This window comes from Pieris brassicae, chromosome Z, assembly GCF_905147105.1.
Source record: "Pieris brassicae chromosome Z, ilPieBrab1.1, whole genome shotgun sequence".
NCBI classification, from domain to species: Eukaryota; Metazoa; Arthropoda; class Insecta; order Lepidoptera; family Pieridae; genus Pieris; species Pieris brassicae.
The window spans coordinates 7,920,775-7,941,992 of record NC_059680.1 but is presented as its reverse complement, the minus strand read 5'-3'; the positions used below and the strand labels follow the sequence as shown (position 1 = coordinate 7,941,992).

Here is a 21,218-nt window from a genome sequence, read left to right as displayed (position 1 = left end):
CAACATAATACTTCAGAACTGAGAAACTACCAAACGGGTTTTTCCTCCACCCTTTTTCGTATCTAAATTTCTAAACCATCTAGACCAATCTCAATAAACTTTTATGACAGCAGTTCCTCGTTGGGGACAAGTTTTCTGGTACGCAGACTTGAAACCATGAGCACTAAAGCCGCCGTCATATCACCTGACTTGGTAAATACTCTGATAGACCTGTTAACGCACTAACCACCACTGAAGTTAAAACAGGTTTTAATCGAAGTGTGAAGTGGAAATGTCTTCTACATTTATCTAAGATAATCTATTCAGATAAGTTTTGGACCGATGCATAAATTGGTTTTCAAGTTTAAACACTCGCTGCTATTCTTCTACTTTGTTCTAGACGTTGAATTAGTCAAGACAAGATGACCGACAAGAAAAACGTTGTGTGTTTATCGTTATCGAGTCGTTTTCTTAGGGATAATCTAGGGAAATAAACATTTTGACAATAATAATCATAGGAATTTAGATCCATTTTTTTGCAATTATTGTGAATTTATACCAAACAAATTTTATCAAAATTTGTTAGTCAACACCGTTAAAAATAACATATATCTCATTTAATAGACTACTGTATTTTTTATCTAACTAATTGCATCTATGAATACTGCATTCCTTGTAGGGCGATGGTAACACTGTATAGTCATTTCACTTTATGAGAGTAAGATTTTTTTGTTGTTCATCTGTGGTTTAGGTTTTGCCTTTGGACTTTGTGCATACTGATTTCTGATGTTCAGTTTGTTCGGGTGGTGGCTTGAATTGTAATGAAGTACTTTTGAGTAAATTCTATTGGTGATGTTGACTTTAGGATTATCGTTATTTTTCCTAAAATCTGCTAAGAAAAGACCACATAATTTAATTTTAGTCATCCCTGGAAAATTAAGAAAGCTTCAAACCTGTTTGAAGCTTTCGTACTGGCATTAATGGAACTATGAACCTGGACTCTTTAACGTTTAGCTTATTACAAATTAATAATCTCGTGGCTAATTTAAATAAGAAGAATTTTAAGCAGACTAGCCAAGAGCTAGCACAGGTGAGTAAATGTATTGCGAAATTTTCTTTGTTCTTTGACGCCATATTGCCAACTGTGTTCACGGAATGGCGGGAATAGGTGTGAGGCACAATATGGATAATAGTATATTATTGTGTGTCGTTCATTGCTTTAAATACGTATTGAGAGTAGGATAATCTGTTATATCTTTTATAAGGTTATAAAAATGTCAATCTTTTTTATGAGATTCGGATTATTCTAGCATGAGTAATATAGTTTTCTCAGTATCAAATCGAAACTATATATTGACAGAAATGTGCGATCCATGGTCAGATGTGATATCGTTATCAACAGCACAATAGTGTAAACTATGTACATATTTTAGAATCATTGAGATTTTATCTAATCAAAATAATAATAAATTTCAAGATGTATCGAAATTATTGACAACAAATCAATCCTTAGATGAATAAAAATTTCAGTGCTCTGGTTAAATAGCCAGTGGGAAACTACATAAAGTGCTAAAATAGAAAGTTCTTAATTACCATGCATCCTTAGGCATTATATTACTGGCCCTTATTAGTAGGTTTAAGGTTGAACAACAAGAGAAAAGCTTCAGATATATGGCATACTCATTTTTAGGAATTATAAGTATTTGTTTAAAATCCAGTTATTATGCTATTGCTATTGAGATAAGCATTGCTGCTGATATATAGGTAGTTAGGTTTTGTATGTGTTTCTCTTGTACAATATATTGGACTTGCAATTCTGTGACTAATATATTTTCAGTTAGTTTCATAAACTATAGACATGTTGCATTTATTGCTCACTCCGCTACTATCGTAACGCAAACATAACCTATCAACTTGATTAAATAATTATGTTAGTACCTACATATTTTTTAGATTCTGAGAGTGAAAAGAACATTCAAATTTATTAAATTTTCATCTAAGTTTTTTTTAGTCTTAGATAATATTACATAAAAGTTATCCTGTTTGATCTGTAACAAGCTTTTCCTTGACTTACCTACCTTGACCTTTGAAGACATGTAAAACTTTTCTTGGTGTCCCTGAACCGTCCCATCCATTTCATGCTTGTATCAGATGTAAAGTGCTTGAAAGCAAAGCTTGACTACACACTTACATAACCTATTCCCTAGCTACCACACCAATAAATGATTTATTGTACCTACCTATCTTTCCTATTGGAAAAATATATCCATAACATTATTAAGATACACAAAACAAGACCAAAATCAACAACATTGCTTGCATGTAATGTCATTCAGGTCAAGTTAACATTGTTTAAGAAACTGCAAACTTGCAAAAAACAAACAACAACAAACAATAGGGAACTTGTATTGTTGACAAACTTTTTCATTTAGAACCAACTTGCTTATTGTATAAAATTTTATAACTTTGGCTCATTCTAAATTTATCTTATTATACAATTCATTGAAAAGAAAGTAAGCCATAATCGAATATAAACTTTAAGGGCTTAGTATTGTAAAACTTTGCTTATAAATTATTTTAAAAGTATAGTATTAACTTTTAATTAATTGTAATATTATTTTAGTATTATTGTACATATTTAATGCTTTATATGTATTATTTGTAATTAAGTATTTTATTGTACAGATTGTCACCATCCATGGTTTAGAAGCAGAGAACCATGTGCTAAGGAGTTTATTAAGTGAAGCAGTTAAAACTTCGTGGGATAACGAACGTTCTGGAATAGCTAACACTGGTCTCCATGCATCCTTACTGGCGCAGCTATTGACCTCTCTTCTGGATCATCCCGCCAAGTCAACAATTATTTGTCGAACTATAGACAATCCTGCTAAGGCACTACAAAAGGTTACATGCTATTTTTAACTTCAATGTAACTTAAATTAAATAGCAGCACAAAAAGCATTGCTAAATTTAAATCATCTGTTTTTTGGTCAATTAAGTTTTAGTATTCTCTATTGAAGCTTTTGACTAACTTTCTATCAACCTAATAAAGTTTATACTAACTTGTGTCTAATCCATATGTATTTGAGTCATTTGTCATCTTGTCGTTTTGAGAATAATAATATTGTCAGCTAGTGAATTTTGGAATTGCATTAATAAAAGCTGTCTAGATGTGGCAAACAGCAAAGTATTTTTAATGTGAAGCATGCTTAAAGTAAAGAAGAATGCCCATATTCTTATATATTAGTTTGTGGTCAAAAAGTTGTTTCTTGAATAAGTCCTGTTGAATAACAATATTCTATGTCAAAGGAATTTATTTTCTCTCTTGTATTATAAAATTAATTTAGATTCAAGTACCAGTTAATGTTTTCAACATTTTTTAAACAGTTGTTATTCTGTTCTATATAAACTAAGAGTTTGTTTGCTATGCATCAATTATCACAATGAGACTTCAATACTATCTTCTTATTTTTAGATAAATCTAAAAAAGTATTCGCCATATGAATATAGACTAACATGTAAAAACTACTACTACTAATTTTAATTAGTTTCCCACTCAAATGTAATATTTTGTCTCTAAACTCAGATATTATATTCTAAGTAAATAAAGCAATTATTGCCATAACTCTTAGTTTTGGGCCTTGGCCCTTGGGCATTGTTCTTTATGTTCGCATCATTATGTGTTGTCTGTTTGTCCTTTTCTGTTTTTCAACTTTTCAAACTGCCTTACTGAGTACAATTTTAATAATGTTCAATCATATTCATAAAATTAACACTTAACTCATAATATTTCAAAGGTTTTAAACATTTAATTGCTTCATACACATAATACAAACATTAAAAAAAATTGCCGGTATGTCCCAATTCTTACATGGAAACTGTATAGGTTTAGATACAGTTTCAAATTGTTACTTCAATTGGCAACTTGATAAAAACTATCTAAATATCCTAAAAATCTTGTCATTAGTGAATGTGTGAGAAGCTAAGATATTTAAAAATATATGAAATGCTTGCTAACACAGGTTGAGCCTTGTTGATTAGATACATATTATGATCAATTTCTTCTCAAAGCAATCATGCATTTTACCAAGTTGAGTGTTTAAAACGCTTACATAGAAAATATATTATTGTCGCTTGCAACATTGCCCATTTTGGCTGAAAAATATATTTTGTTTAACGCCATTCTTACGTATTCATATTTTTTTTTATTTTCTTGTAAAACAGTGGGTAGTATGAAAATCTTTGTTTTTACTTTATTCTATATTATGTAGTACTATTGTTAAGTGGTGGTTAATTAAGTTGTAAAGAATCATCTTTGAGCAATATCTTTTTAAATGCAGCTAGTCCGCTGGACAGGGACATAACAGGCGACATGCAGATGTAGGTACTTAATTTTTAATACAAAATGAATAAAATTTTATTCTATGTGTGCTTGTTTGAGTTGAGTGAGTGAAAGCGATAGCCTCTGAACGTTATATTGTATATTATTATTTAGGGTCAAAATAAACTTTTTATTCATTTTGGCAATACAAATGTCTTATTCTTTTCGCCTTATTTCATCAGCAGTATTTTATCTGTTACAGACTCTTAAAGCATCAAATACATTACTTCCGCGTCTTGCCCGATTGTTAAAGTTGACAACAGCTCAAGATGTTGCTTTGTCACTTGTCTTAAGAAAGCACTCTTCGAAGCCTGAGATAGCGACATTTGCAAAGCAACATCTCAAAAGACGTTTCTTGGATCTAGTTCAGTCTTATCTTGACGCAGGTACACAATTTTTAATTTTTCAGTTGCTGAATGCACTATGAGAATGACTAACCCCATCCCTTAGTAGTGTAACACTACTAGAGCTATGCATGTCTGACGCACTGTGTTTCATATCCACATATTTCTTTATTCGAAGGCAATCTCTGTGCTACTAATTAATGTTATTCCAATAAATATTCGTGATTGAATACCTACCTTTTTGTGAGCCGGTTTTGTAGAAAATAATGTTGACAATATATAGATGAGTTAAATAATAATGACAATTTGTTAACATATAAATACAACAAAAAATACATTATTTCAGAATTATTTAGTACAAATAGATTTCCTTTTCAGAACGGGGTTATCATGCAGAGCGTGCAGGTCTTCAGGAATGCAGTCCTGAAGTATTGCAGACTCTATTAACGAGCCTCACGTATGACAATTTGAAAATTGCAGCAGTAACAAAAGAGTTGTTTTTTAAAAGACTTCGAGTCGATTTTCCTCGAGAAGTAGTACCGATTGTGCTAGCTCCTCTCCTGTATCCTGACGATACGAAAAAGCCTCTTGTAGAAATGGCTACAGCGAGCGATATGGCGGGAACCCTGATGGATAATTCTCTGGCAGAGGTTATTCGAGATCTTGGATATGGATTCACAACATCAGTTGAAGATTGCAAAACTCATATGTTAAATTTTGGTGCAAGGGAACCAACAGCAATTGATGTTGCTAGAATTATATCTTTAATGATCAGATATCATGCTACAGTTCAAGACACTCCACAAATACAAAATCCTGGTAATTTCTGGGTGAACCATGAGGCCAAGAAAGAATCGGCCCATGGACACGGCGAGACATGGAATGCAGAGGTATTTGTACAAACGTTAAAAGAATTGGCCTCTAACTTGAATTGGAAAGAAGTTATCTTACAACTGGACCATCCAGAATTTATTGTGCCTGATAGGCAAGGACTGAGCTTATTGTTCACTATACTACGACTGGGACTTCAAAGCGCAGGGTACCCAGCAAATATATTTCCTGTAGAATATCTTTGCAGACGATGGACAAACTTGGAAGGCCAGATGAGTTTAATCACAAATATTTTGAAGCACCCTGATGTGTTTAGTTTTGCCGATTACCCATTCCATCCAGTGTCTATCGATTTGCTAAAATCGCCTCCTGAAACTGATAATAAAGAAGTAGCAACGTGGCGATGTCTGTATTTAGTAGAACTACTTCTGTTCGCCTCTGAACGAGGTTATTACTTACAAGTACACGAGCTTTTCAAGTTTCCACTCCAGCATTGTCCAGACATCTTACTATTGGCTTTACTACAGATTAATCCACCAATCACTGTATTTAGACAAGAGTTATTGACAACTCTAATTCCGATTTTCCTAGGAAATCATCCGAATTCCGGTATAATATTACAACATGCCTGGCATACTCAAAACCCGAACATAAAACCTATAATAATGCATGCCATGGCGGACTGGTATATGCGGGGTGACTGCGATCAATCGAAATTGTCAAGAATATTGGATGTTGCACAGGATCTCAAGGCACTATCGTTGCTATTAAATGTGCAGTCGTTCCCATTTATCATTGACTTAGCTTGTTTGGCATCTCGAAGAGAATATTTAAAACTAGATAAATGGCTCACGGATAAAATAAGGGATCACGGTGAATCCTTTGTAACAGCCATGGTGAAATTTTTACAAAGACGGTGCCCACCGGTCATAGGAAAGGTTCAAGAGGAGCAGTTGCCGAAAGCGGCACAACTGCCGCCAGAAACCATTGGCACACTGTTAGCCTGTCTACAACTATGTATCCCTAATGTGCAGCAGGAGTTACAGGAAGCAATTTATACATTAATTACAAATTGCCAAACAATGATTTTGAGTAAGGCCAGACCTAATATTGCAGGAATAGCTCGTCAAACGCATGCGCGCGTAATTGAGACTCCATTCAATCCTGCTGGTTTAAGTGGCCAATTGTTTACTCCACATGTTGATTCTATCGCAACCTTAACACCTAATGTGGCCAACCTTAGCCTTGGAGCTCCTGGAAACACATTCGCGATGCCTGGCACCCTCGGACCTTTGGTAACGGCGCCTGGATCTCCTTCACGTCTTATGGGTGCGGGGCCGAATAGCCCATTTGCTATGATACCAATGCAACATGCCGCAAATGTAGCTACTATGGGTGCTTTGGCAAGAATGCCGACTGGCCCTGCAATGGACAAACATCGCATACCTGATCCGATACATTTTCCAGAGATTATTCATAACGTCTCAAAGGAAATTGAAGATGAGGCTAATGGGTACTTCCAAAGAATTTACAACCATCCTCCTCATCCAACACTGTCTATAGACGAAGTGCTTGAAATGTTAAAGAAATTCCAAGATTCTCCCAATAAAAGAGAACGTGAGGTATTCTCTTGTATGCTACGCAACCTGTTTGAAGAATATAAATTTTTCCCTCAATATCCAGACAAAGAGCTTCATATAACGGCACAATTGTTTGGTGGGATTATAGAAAAGGGTTTGGTACCGAGTTATGTATCCCTTGGACTAGCTCTAAGATTTGTCCTCGACGCTTTAAGAAAACCCGAGGGGTCGAAAATGTACTATTTTGGGATCGCCGCTTTGGACAGGTTTAAATCGCGGCTAAAAGACTATCATAAATACTGTGAACATGTTCGAGCTATACCTCATTTTAGTGAATTTCCACCTCATTTGATAGAATATATTGAATATGGACTTCAGAGCCAAGAACCCCCAACAAAGCCACAAGGAGCTGTACTACCAGCAGGTTTAGCAGCCATCCTAAACCAAACAGCAGTTGTGTCTATTGCTACACCATACAGGTAAGTCATTATATTTTTTTCTTAATATATTCGATGTATGATAACAATATTTTGTTTCTTGCAGGTCGGTTGTAGCGCACACTTCTATATCAGTAATATCTAAGGTTACCAATTGTGTTCCTGGTGGTATAGGGAGTCGGCCGTCCATTGCCAATGCAACAAATATTGATACTCTCTTAACAGCCACAGATAAAGATGATAAATTGAATTCTCCCCCTGAGCCAATTCAAGATAAAACGGCTTTTATATTTAATAATCTCAGCCAATTGAATTTACAAGCGAAATGCGATGAGTTAAAAGAAATTATTACAGAGGAATTTTTCCCTTGGCTGGCTCAGTATTTAGTAATGAAGAGAGCATCCATCGAACTAAACTTTCATGTCCTATATTCAAATTTCTTGGATGTGGTTAAATTAAGGAAGGTTAACAAGTTAGTTACCATAGAAACATATCGTAATATCAGAGTACTTCTACGATCTGATAAAAGTATAGCCAACTTCTCTGACCGGTCTCTGCTAAAGAATCTCGGTCATTGGTTGGGCATGCTGACATTAGCTCGTAACGTACCCATACTCTTCCTAGATCTTGACTTAAAAGCACTTCTTCTGGAAGCCTATCACAAGGGCCAGCAAGAACTTTTATATGTCGTACCTTTCATAGCGAAAGTACTCGAATCTTGCGCTAAGAGTGTTGCTTTTAAGCCACCCAATCCCTGGTCCATGTCACTTATGAATGTTCTTGCAGAATTGCACCAAGAGCCAGAATTAAAATTAAATTTAAAGTTTGAGATTGAAGTGCTTTGTAAAAACTTATCACTTGACATTCAAGACCTCAAACCGAGTCTATATTTGAAGGATCCAGATAAAATACGAACTATTGAGTTCCAATTGTCTCAACCGAAGCCGCAGCAGCCACCGCCGCAAGCGCAACCCAACGTGATGGCCTTGAATCAAACGATTATTCAAGCTCCACAAATACAGATGATTCCACCCCAGACGCCAATGATACCTACCGAAGACATTTCCGCGGCGGCTCCGACTCCCACCAACGGCTTGCTCAACGATCCTTCATTGATGGGTGTGATTGGCATTCCAGAGCCACGCTTCAATTACCTAGACGTAAATGTATCTTCAACATCAGCTTTTGGCCAGAAGATAAGTTTCAACCCGCACATAATTCTCTTCCAAAGCTACCCACACCTCAAACAGTTCGTGAAACCGGCAATTGAGCGCTCCATTCAGGAATGGATCCATCCCGTTGTCGATCGCTCTATCAAATACGCCCTGACGACATGCGAACAGATTGTGAGGAAAGACTTCTCCTTAGATCCAGACGAGGGCCGTATGCGTACTTGTGCACATCATATGATGCGGAACTTGACAGCGGGTATGGCGATGATAACGTGTCGCGAACAAATTATTAACACGATCACGACAAACTTGAAGGCTGCGTTTATCACAGCTTTGTTGTCAACCACGCCCCAGCAGGTATGTATTTAATATTTTATATAAGGGAAACTAATTTAGCTTTAAAATGTATGTATCATAATTCTTCTAGCAGGACATAATTGACAGCGCGGCAGCTATTCTCGCAGCCGAGAATATGGAGCTGGCCTGTGCTTTCATACAGAAGACGGCCGTCGAAAAGGCTCTTCCGGAACTCGACAAGAGATTATTGAACGACTACGAAATGAGAAAGATCGCGAGACAAGAAGGTCGCAGATACTATGACCCGATCGTTTTGGGATATCAAACCGAAAGGATACCTGAAAGAGTGCGTTTGCATGTTGGTGGACCAACTGAGACACAGATCGCTGTGTATGAAGAGTTTGCATGTAACATTCCTGGATTTGTACCGGTGCGCGACGCTGGGATGTTTATGCCGAAGCCGTCGGCACAGGAACAATTGCCACAGATTACATATAGCCAAGTTATTAACCCCACGCAGGTGAATTCGTATTTTTTTTTTAAATAAACTATTCGTCATAAGGATGTCAGTTTAATATAAAATGTAAATAGGAACTATAAATTGTAATAAAAATTTTAAATTGTTGAACAAACGTTGTTGAATAATGTCGTTGCAATAAGAAATTTATCTGAAAATGTCCGAGAATATCCATTTTTCTCTTTCATTTACTATGCTAACGTCGGCAATGTTCATTTCAAATTAAATGTAAATGGCGTGCAACTCCTGCAATTACGCTCAACACAATATAAGTATTATATAATTTACACCGTTCAACAGTTGTTATATACATATTATATAAATATTTTTTATGGATATATCATCTGGATAGGTTGATTTGTATTACATAAGCTATGATTTCATTAGACATAAAAAAAAATCATAAATAATTTCAATATATTTGACATTCAGCAGATATATGGAACCGATGAAATGGGTGGCCTTATATCCGCAGCTGAGATATTCTTGACTAATGCGCTTTCTGTGCCATCTTTTGGCGTTCAGGCCACAAATATGCACACGCTGCTGGAGTGCCTCATTATGGCAAGAAGAAACCGTGACTTTGTTTCCGGTTATACTTTATTGCAGAGAGTGAGTATACAATTATCGTGTCCTTAATTACAACCTATTTGCCTTGATCTTAGTAATTTCCATATATTTCATTCCATAATTCTCAAGGATATAATGATTATTTATGTCATTGTTAATGTTAAATAATGCATACTTCCGTTTGATGTCTACATAAATGAATTATTTAACTCAACTATTGTGTAGTTAAATAAATGTAGGATATATTAAATTTTTGAAAAATAAACATTTTTATTAATGGCTTAATATCTCGTTAAGCAGTATGAAGCGATGTAGATACATAACATGAGTTATCTAGATCTTGGCATATTTGGTACATGCGTGATGCCTGTCTTACCCAACTTATTTTAGGCAGTGGAAGGTCTTCTCGATGGCCACATAGTCCAGCCAGGTACAAATACGGAACACGTTGAAATGATGACCCGATATAGAGATATTCATCTACGAGTACTGAAGTTACTTCAAGACGCCAGAGTGTACGGACACGCCTGGACAACGAAGCAGATAACCAGTTGCATCGTAGAGTGTCGCGATGAACTGAAATATAACCTCGAAGCCACCGACTGTCTTATACGGAACCATCTGGTTAATTTGCCCCAAGTAAGTAGCAATAGTATATATGTATATAGGATATATGATATAACTTATAACCTATTTACCTAATAAATTTAAAAGTTGTTGTTTTTTTATTTCCAATGGCTTCTATACAGTAGCTTTTGGTACTCATAATAGATTAGAAATAAATGATGTATTTTATTCCAGTATGATCTTGCCTTAGCGCATTTGATGGATAGTGGGAACAATTACGTGGCCGTTGCCTTTGCGATGCAACTTGTACAGCTTTACTTGGTTGATGATAGGAATAATGTATATGCGAATGAGTCCGATTTGTACCATATAACTGAGTGTTTAGTAAGATTAGTCTCACACTCACGTAACCCACCACCAGAGGGATTAGCGTCCTTAATAGAGGCAATAAGGATTAATCAGGACCCCAGTACTTATCTTGGGGAACGATCTGCTTTGGGACCTACTTCGCATATTCATACCGGTATCATGCAAGTTCGTGTAAGTATTTTTATAAAATATATAAAAAAAGAATTCATAAATTTCTCTATTTATCTAATTTTTTAAAATAATAATTTTAGAATCGTGATTACGATGATCCACACGGCCTTCAGGAGAAAACGGACAATCTTCTGCGCGAATGGCGTACAGTGCTACTAAGTCCACTTACCGAAATTGAAATCGCACAGAACTTTAATCTATACGTGCATCGTATGAATCTAAATGGAATACTAAAATCCGACGATATGATAACGAGATTCTTCAGAATTGCCACTCAGATGTGTGTGGAGAATGTTTATCAGTTGCTGACGGAAGAGAGGTTGAATCCACCTCAAGTGCCTTCGAAGAAGGAGAAATTCTACGCAATGTGTGACTCTTTCATAAAGCTTGTATCGTTATTGATCAAGAATACAGCTGATGCTGGCAATCCTACGCCGAAACTCAACTTACTGAACAAGGTATGATACATCTATTGCATAATTCGAATTTTTATATTATTACTAACAACTTACTCCCACTTAGATAGGCGATGAATATATTTGAAGACAAATAAGTTGTTTTTGTAATGCTAAATAGAAATTTTTAATAGAGCAGTATAATGGTTTCAACCGAGCGATTCATCCCTGGGATCGTAGGTTCGATCCCCATCTGTGCACCAATGGACTTTCTGTTTAATGTGCGCATTTAACTCTCGTCGTATGTCAGGCTCCTACTTTCCTATTAGCAATATCACGAAACAGATACAGGCATCTAGAGTATTATATATATAAACATAAATAATAATGTCTATTAATATATATTATTTATGTTTTGTAAAAAATATCGTATGCCATTGGCAAAATGATTTTTTAATAAACTGTCAACCGACACTTTCACTTAATATCTCGAATCTATAAAGGATCATTGAATTTCTAGATCCTCGGCATAATTGCGGGATGTCTTCTCCACGATCATGAAGAACATGGCGCTAACTTCCAACAGCTGCCATATCATAGAATGCTTTTGATACTTCTACTAGACATGAACATGGCTGAACCTGTTTTAGAGTCCATGAATTATCAGGTTAGTTACTAAAGATTGTAATACAATTTGTGGGTTATCACTCACGCAAATTCCGCGATGCTGTATAAATGTGTTTAAATATAAAAAGCTTGGCGAAATTTTTAGATATAGAAATTATTTAATTTTAAAGTTTAACGTCTTACGTTTAATTAAAAGGTACATATTAGTCCTTGTCTGGCCGATTTTCATGTTAAATATATTGTAATGGCTTTCGTTTTTAGGGTAAAAAGTCTTATACATGTGGTATTTGATTGTCTATTGCTTGCTTATGCGAATGAATTTTTTTTACATAAGTGCAAAAACATCTTCATAGCTCGCGGCATGCGCAAAAAAAATGTTTTTAGATTATTTTCCTTTGTATTTCATGCCTGTTAAATAAGCTAACGCTGGGTTATATTATAAATTTCAAGAAAGGAACAACGCGATTACACATTTAATGCAAGAACACTGATTACTAAACAACTATTGAGCTAAGATTGTTATATTGTGGATATAATTGTCCTTATTAATAAATACTAAATCACTCTAATTGCCATTTTATCTAAAGTATCTCCCGTATGTCATAAATGTATTGTGTTAAGTTTTCATAGCTAAGTCTCTTTTCTGAATCTTATTTTTCTATGTGCTTTCGCTATGACCAAAAAGAGACAAGCATAATACTTTACTGAAGACTTTGCAATTGCTAATCGAATTTATGTATATAGTAATGTCTTGTTATCAACAACTCTGGGTAATCTTCTTACTTTAACCTATGAAACTTAATATTTTCAGGTCCTCACCGCGTTTTGCCATACATTCAGAATAATTCGTCCAAGCCAAGCTCCTGGATTTGGCTACGCGTGGTTGGAACTCATTGCACATAGATCGTTCATTAATCGTGTGCTGGCAGTTACACCACAACAGAAGGTATTTATTATGTCTAATTGTATTCTTTTCTACTGATAAGTTTGCTTTTTTGAGCTGGCAATAAAATAAAATATTGTAGCTGTAGACATCGAAATTAATCTCCCAATGCTGATAAAACTATATATTTCTATGGATAATTTGCGTTGCCTTTTACTAAGAGTTTTAGAAAAATGTTATGTTCATAAAAAAAATATATTTGAAAATAAAGAGGACGAAACATTCAAACAGGCTTTTAAGTTAACAATTAAAACCAATCATTTTTCTAGTACATGAGTAGATTTTTTTTTATATTTCATAATTATTTGTCTAGTAAGTAAAGGTATTTTATTGACAGCTATTTTATTTCAATTTTCATTTAGTTTATATGAAGCTCAATTGTATTATAAGAGTACTTAAAGTAGGAAGTTGTCAAAACAATATATATTTTTTATAAGTTAATATTTGTCTATAATACAATGAAGCTTAAGCAATGAACCTTAGCATTTATATTATAATAGATTTGGTTGCTATGTCGTTTTAATTCATTAGAACACATATCATTCAAGTTTGATCCTAGCGATCAAATAGCCTTTAGCTTAAATAGATACTATGAAATCCATGGATTCTTCATTTACATAATTTTTAATACGTTTTTTCATATCCTTAAATAATAATATATTTGCTATTATGTAAGAGAAGAAAGTGAGAAATAGAGAATATATGAGGCAAGGTTTCATTTGGCACATAGCTAAAAATTTACGTGTAAATTTCTTATGTATCACAAGTTGTTGTATGTACAATAAAGTTTTGTTTTTTCAAAAAGTATTTCTTACCACGTGTATATGTTGATTGCTCTAGATGTTATACTATAACTTAAGAATTTTGACATAAAACTATACCGTTGTTTTTTGATTTTATGCCACCAAGTTATTCGCACTGGTAACACAATTCATTAATATTCTTAATAAATGTTGAAAATAAAAGTTTTCCTGTTTGCTAAAGAGTCGAGTCATATTAAATTATTTTGCTTAGTAAGCTTCAAATGACGAATTGGATAATTCGATGTAATGACAGACTAAATATTTACAAATCTTACAATTTCTCACATAATGTACTGAGAATTGATACATTCGCCTGTTCATACGAACGCCGACGCCCATTATAATGCTTTTTATTTTGTATTACCCGCTTCGTGTGCATGTTATCGTCAATGTTGGTCTATACCTTGTTTATTTTGTATGTATGAGATTGAGTGCTTGAACACCGTAGAACAGGCTAGTCATTGCATCGAATTCTCCCATTGCTCTATTAAATTATACTTTAATATACAATTTTACCTTTCCAGGGCTGGGGAATGTACTCCATACTACTTATTGATCTATTCAAATTCTTAGATCCGTTCCTACGCAATACAGAACTCGCACCACCAGTAATGACGCTTTACAAAGGAACATTAAAATTATTGTTGGTATTACTCCACGATTTCCCAGAGTTTCTTTGTGATTATCACTATGGATTTTGTGATGAGATACCCCCTAATTGCATCCAAATGAGGAACTTGATTTTGTCAGCTTTCCCGCGCAGTATGCGCCTTCCAGATCCGTTCACGCCCAATCTTAAGGTTGATTTACTAGCGGAGATAAATTTACCACCACGCGCGGTTATCAATTACGCGAATCTTATACCGTCATCGCAATTCAAGAAAGATTTGGACGCATATCTAAAAGCAAGGGCTCCTGTTACTTTCCTCTCAGAATTGAGAAGCAATATGCAGGTAATTTACATGTTTCAATGGGTAATTTTACAAATTGGGTATTTCAATTATTAAATGTTTCATTCAATTATAATATTACTATATTCTAAACAACTCCATTACTCGTGTAAAATATATATAGATGAATAAATGTGTATCGAATTTTATTAAACATTTAATATAGGTGGTGAATGAACCGGGTCGTAGATACAACAGCCAGCTGATGAATGCAGTTGTATTGTATGTTGGTACACAGGCGATTGCCCATATTAGGACCAAAGGACAAACCCCAAATATGTCCACGATTGCCCACTCGGCTCATATGGATATATTCCAGAACTTCACTGTTGATTTTGACTATGAAGGACGGTAAGACATTTATACTTCGCTTATTTGAGTTTTATTTGTGTGCCACTACTATAGCTTTTATGACTAGTAAGAATAAGCTCAGAGTTCGAACTATGGTAACTGTATGTGATTCATTTTTAGACTGCTAAGCAAACTAATAATTTTTATTTATAAAAATCAATTCCTTATAAATAAAATATAAAAAACATTGTATTTCAGATACTTATTCCTGAATGCGATTGCAAATCAGTTGCGTTACCCGAACAGCCACACACATTACTTCAGCTGTTGTCTGCTATACTTGTTCGCTGAAGCTAACTCTGAAGCTGTTCAGGAACAAATTACAAGGATGTTACTTGAGAGACTTATTGTGAATAGGCCCCATCCGTGGGGTTTACTAATAACCTTTATTGAGTTGATTAAGAATCCAATATATCAATTTTGGACTCACGAATTTGTCCACTGTGCCCCGGAGATTGAAAAGTAAGTTTTTTGTGCATTTTTTTAATTGATTATTACTCAATTCCAATAATGTTTTATATTTTTTCATTCTTTGCATTTGCATCGCACTTCTTTAGATGTTTATTTTAAAATTGAAGGTATATTATCTTAAAATCATACTTTAAACGTATTGGCAACCGCAAGTCGATATTTAATATAATAATTTTTGAAATTCAATATATCTGATGAAGTGTGTTGGCATTATGACGTTATATTTTAAATTAAGAATTACGAGTCGTTCATTAAATAGTGATAATGCGATACATTCTTATTTGAAAGAAAAAATACTGGCAAAGTCTAGCATTAGATATAATATTTACAAAAATAAATCAATTCTCTTCTTAAAAGGCAGTTTTTTGTCGTGACGTATTCTTAAAAAAAGATCAGATTAAAGTTCTCACGGAAGATTTAAACGGGAATTTTGTCTTTAGGATAAATATATAAAGTATATAGGCCTAAAAGTGTCTACGTCGAATAATAAAATAACATTTAATAAAAAATAATTGCGTCATTCTCATTATCACTTCGTATTGAACACCCCTAGTACATATGCGAATTATGTTATAAACATTCTATTGGAAATGAGTTTAGTCTGGCTTACGCGAATTAATTTTGTAATCCCGCTTGCTCTAGTGTAGATGGCACAGGCACAGGAGGCGACAGTATATGTCGTTTTGTGCCGTTATACTGAGCCCACGAAATATATGTTCTTACCTAGGCTAGGTTATCATTGAGATACTGGGCATGTGCGCAGTAGATATATTCAAGTGTGTGCTTTGTGCACGAGTGCACAATTACATGTAATAAAATATTTTTATTATGGAATAAAAGATACAGGTATCAGTTATTAAAATTGTATCGCAAACATCCGTACTTATCGGCAAAGAAGACAGAGGGTGTAGGGCGAGAGAAAAATCGGGCGTAAAAAACTCTCGGTACTTTTTAAAATGGCAAACAACGTTTATTAGCACCTGTCTAGCACTAGTCCCAGGCCCTTTTATCAATTAGATAATCGTTAACTTTGTAGTAAGCCTTTTTACACAGCTTTTGTTTAATAAATTTTTATTATCTTATAGAAAAGTGTCGCTTTTCCCAAAAAATAATTACTAACTTTAGATAGTACGGAGAAAATGCAGCCTGCGTTTGTTAATTCAGATCATTTATATAAACGAGAAAGAGGAAAGGGCCAAGAATTAAACCCTGTCGTACCCCCATATTTACTGCCGACCTATTACCATTCACTTCAACCTTCTGAGTTCTACGGTGTAAGTAGGAAGTCAGAAGTTTTAGTGCGGTATTCTTGATGCCATAGTGACGGAGCTCCCGCTTAAGGTCTCTTGTTGGACAAAATCAAATACTTTGTAACACCTTAAGCGTCACGCGGCTCCTGCCAAGCCTTAACTATACATCTATATAACTCAACAGCGGCATCGGCTGTCAAGCGACGCTTGTTAAACCGAACAATTATAGCAATTATTCTACTAATTACTTTTACAGAAGTACCCCAAAGATCGGTAGTGTTTTTAATGTCTATGGTTTTACGGCACCAATGGGTCGGAATGTAAAACTGCATTTGCACTCTTTGAGCAACATATCTCTTAGAGTTTTTATTAATAATAATAAAGTATTTTATTTGTCAATTCGTTAGTTGAACTTAGACCTACACGTTACAACGAGGCCGTCGTATCAATATATACTTTAAAAGTAAATCATGCGGAATAATAGGGGAAAGGTTTTTACAGCCAATAAAAGAACATATCGAAATAGTCATAATATTCATTAAAATAATATGTTCATTTCAATTGGTAGTTAAAATTTTCTATGATCAATAAAATAAGGAAAGACAAATTAATTTTCGAGCAATTATATTATAACGATAATATTCCACCACAAATAAACATCGGGCTAATATATATATGTATATATGATAAAGTATTGTAAGAATTAATAAGATACGAAATGCATATTAACGCAGTACTTACTGTAAAATAAAATATTTTTAAATCTACACTAATATTATAAAGAGGATATATTTATCTATTTGAATTGAATAGGCTTCAAATCTACGGAACCATTAGTATCCTACAATAGCCCAATAGGTTGTAAAATATTTCAAAAAAAGTTAAATCAAACATCTTCGTTAATGTAAAGAATAAAAATGTATCGCGTACGCAAAAACTATTGACAATAAAGCATAGTTTTCTAATGAAGTAAATATTAAAAAGTATTATATGTCTAACAAAAAGTCCATTTGTTTTAAAAAACTTATTTTTGCAATTGTACACGCTATTATTATCTATATTAAAGCTATTTATTATCCTTGCAGGAATTTTTTCATTGGAGCTAGTGTCTACAACACTAGCTACAATGAAAAAAATCATACTCTGAACCAATTCGATATTTACAAATAAATATAGCGTCGATGCAACGAAATTCAATGATGAGGTTTAGTGTGAAATAATACAGTTTTATTTAATGCAGGCAGCACACAACTTCATAGGTTCAACAGCGCTTGCTTTAAATAAAAATTCCCGTCTATTATAGATATAATAAGTCATCACCGTTTCGCCATTTTGTTTTTTGTTGTTTGTTATTGTTTTTAAACTTAATTCATGTCCCATTCCATGTACTCGTAACATCAACTTCAATAAACAGAAGCAAGTTTGTTAAAGAGTTAAGAAAGATTGAAGGGCCAGATTATGAACCATACATTTTGGTGATTAAGATTATACAAATACCAGTTAAACCTCTCTACTCTAATGTATTGCTGAAGGGTCCGAAGATGATTAAGAGTTATTTTTTTGATAATTAAAATAAACATTAAATATTCATCTATTATTTCTTCCTCATTCCAAATGCAAAATTAACAGTTCCTTTTAAACCTTACATGTAATTCATGGTAAGTTAAAGGTTTCTTTATAACCTTTATATTAATAAATTATTTAATTGAATAATCAATCAATGAATCAATAAGTAGGCAAGGTACGTATTCGTCATAAGAGTGATTAATATATAGCGAATTTAAAAAATCGTTGATTCCAATTCTTGTTTTCGTGCATGTTTTAGTTAGGGTTAATATACAATTGGGATTTCTTCTCAGTTATATTTCGTCATATTGTATGTAAATGTATATAACACTACGTGAAAAAAATTTACATTGTCTAAAATAAGCGTGCTACCAAAGCCTAATATTAGAAAAAAAAATTACGCTATATGATAACATATGCTTAGGGAACTATTAGAGATTAAATTCTTTTCAAGTAGTAAAATAAAAAACATGTTCTGTGCATGGCAAACCATATAATAATTTAAGTGCTTCGTAGCTGCTTGTAAATATAGTTATTGTGCAAAAAACTTCACTTTTGTTTGTTACCTTTTAAAGCTGTGCATACTAATGTTTGTACCATGAAAGTAGATTAAATTGTTTAATTACATTCTTTTTTTCTTACAAACAGTATGAATATAGATAGATGCTGATAAAATGTAATAAAAAAGGTTGGAGAACAAAATATGCCTTTTTCTATTGTTTTTTTATTACTTACCTAACAGCCAACCAATTTTGAATTTCAATTTGTGTTTATGAAAATTTGATTTTGTCTTCTACGTATCTTAATTTGAAACATTATTCTTGCCTTTCGCATGAATTAGGAATAATAAAAGACATGGAACTCAACAGTTTTTTTATGGCTTATGTGAACCAATGTTCAGTAGTAGGAGTTTTTGCATTAGAAGTTCATTTCATTAATGTTCGTCCGTTGAATATGAATCGCGTAGTAAACTATACAATTTAAATGGACATAAACAGACAGACAGAATTTAAATGGACAGTCATAAACCGGCTATCATTAGCGTATACAAAAACTAGATGATTAGCCTTAAATTTGTAGTAAGGGTACTGGATAGGGTGAGGTCTAAGTAAATTACACATAGTATTTCTCTAAAATGTAACACTCCCGTAATCCTTTAAACCTTATAATAATTCGACGCACGTTGGAACAATCAATTTGGATGTCAAAATAATTATTTTTTATCAAATATAAGATTAACATATTGATTTATTGTCTAGATTGTTTGCGTCTGTGGCTCGCTCGTGTATTGCGGACAAGACTGGTGCTGGCGGGGGAGAAAGGGATATAGTTGAGTAGCGCAGAGCCATTTGGGAGGCGGTCCGGTTTCAGCACACTTATCAGGCCTATACCGGTGAGTATTCTATTATATTTTAGGCCATTATGAATCGAATAAGAATAATAACACAAGTCAAATCCTAATAGAGATTGACGGTCTTACCTTTGATTTACATGTTTTTCAGACTCCCAAGATGCGCAGACGGACTGCACTCCGCTTCCCTCCGCATCGACGAAGGTTCAAAAGATGACTTGGAACCAACTTTTTAAGAAATAAAAATGTATGTGTGTAATTTTAAAAACATTTTATAGATGATTTAATTTAAATAGATAATTTTGAAATAATATAATCCTAATGATCCCAACACAACATGTTAATGGATAGATTATATATATAGAGATTGTAATGAATTCATTTTAATCTCCTTATGGAATGAAATCGTGTTAAATCCTTGATGTTTGTAAAACTTTAAAAATAAGACTATAAATAAATTTTAATAATACCTAACAGTATCGTCGTGGAACGCAATTTATCTCTTCATTTATAATAATGGCTTAGCTGAGTATTTAAACTGTCACGATAATTATGTCACTATACGAATATTTTAAATAAGTAAGTTTTAATAATAAGAAACGTTGTAAAATATACGATTTTTTTATCAAATATGTTTTTTTAATGTCGTATGACCGTTCTTTAACCACATCACATCATAAAAACTTTTGTATTTGTGTGAACATATTTTATCTATATACTACTTAAGCTAAGACATTTTGTAAAGTTCAACCTGATTAATTACTGTTTCGAGTTGAAGAATTTTTTTTTTATTTATGCTAAAAAAATGCTTTAACATTACGCTACAATCGAATTAAGTGAAACTGCAATGTTAACTGTCGTGAATTACATTGTTAAGGTTCATAATATATTTCAATTTTTTTATAAGTGCGTTTGACGCCTAGTCGTTTAAATAAATGTTAAGAGTAAAATAGTGTAATAGAACTGATTCCGTTTTACAAAAAGGGGGTTAATTACTCCAAGAGTAACCTGCCGTAGAGAAGTTTCTGCAAGTCCGGTTCGCGGTTCTGCATGATCAAGTTGTTTGCGAATATAAAATCGTAATTTTATCATTTTGGCATAGAAACTCATTGGTATGTCATGTATAATATGCCTCTGTTATTGGCCTTGACTATAAAGAGTATGGATATATCTTTTATTATTATAACCGCTCTTGTACAGTAAAAGCTTCTACCTTATCAGCATCTTGACAAAAGCATTAATCTGACAAAGTAGTAGTTCTGTTTAGTAAATCAGCGCAATAGTTCAGTTTTTACA

General features: G+C 33.7%; 1 protein-coding gene across 4 annotated transcripts; it reads left to right on the top strand.

Annotated features, from left to right (window-relative positions):
* The first annotated feature begins 703 nt into the window (after window positions 1-703).
* LOC123718774 (CCR4-NOT transcription complex subunit 1) lies at window positions 704-20,535 on the top strand. Of its 4 annotated transcripts, none has more exons than XM_045675555.1 (17): window positions 704-1,069; window positions 2,665-2,883; window positions 4,563-4,746; window positions 5,083-7,594; window positions 7,659-9,081; window positions 9,155-9,541; window positions 9,971-10,150; window positions 10,499-10,747; window positions 10,910-11,215; window positions 11,296-11,673; window positions 12,131-12,277; window positions 13,049-13,183; window positions 14,508-14,936; window positions 15,100-15,284; window positions 15,483-15,746; window positions 19,831-19,964; window positions 20,074-20,535. In XM_045675555.1, the coding sequence occupies exons 1-16, from the start codon at window positions 968-970 to the stop codon at window positions 19,907-19,909; spliced, it is 7,179 nt and encodes a 2,392-aa protein (XP_045531511.1). In that variant the 5' UTR covers window positions 704-967; the 3' UTR covers window positions 19,910-19,964; window positions 20,074-20,535. The 4 variants fall into 4 exon arrangements, with proteins under 4 accessions (XP_045531511.1, XP_045531510.1, XP_045531509.1 ...); XM_045675554.1 differs by having other exon boundaries at window positions 9,152-9,541; window positions 9,974-10,150; XM_045675553.1 differs by having other exon boundaries at window positions 9,152-9,541.
* Window positions 20,536-21,218: the final 683 nt, after the last annotated feature.

Excerpts from the sequence above, each read along its gene's own strand:
- LOC123718774 (XM_045675553.1), top strand. The coding sequence starts at position 968 with ATGAACCTGGACTCTTTAACGTTTAGCTTATTACAAATTAATAATCTC. Across the intron at positions 10,748-10,909 it reads ATCTGGTTAATTTGCCCCAA|TATGATCTTGCCTTAGCGCA; the intron begins GTAAGTAGCAAT and ends ATTTTATTCCAG. Across the intron at positions 13,184-14,507 it reads CAGTTACACCACAACAGAAG|GGCTGGGGAATGTACTCCAT; the intron begins GTATTTATTATG and ends TTACCTTTCCAG.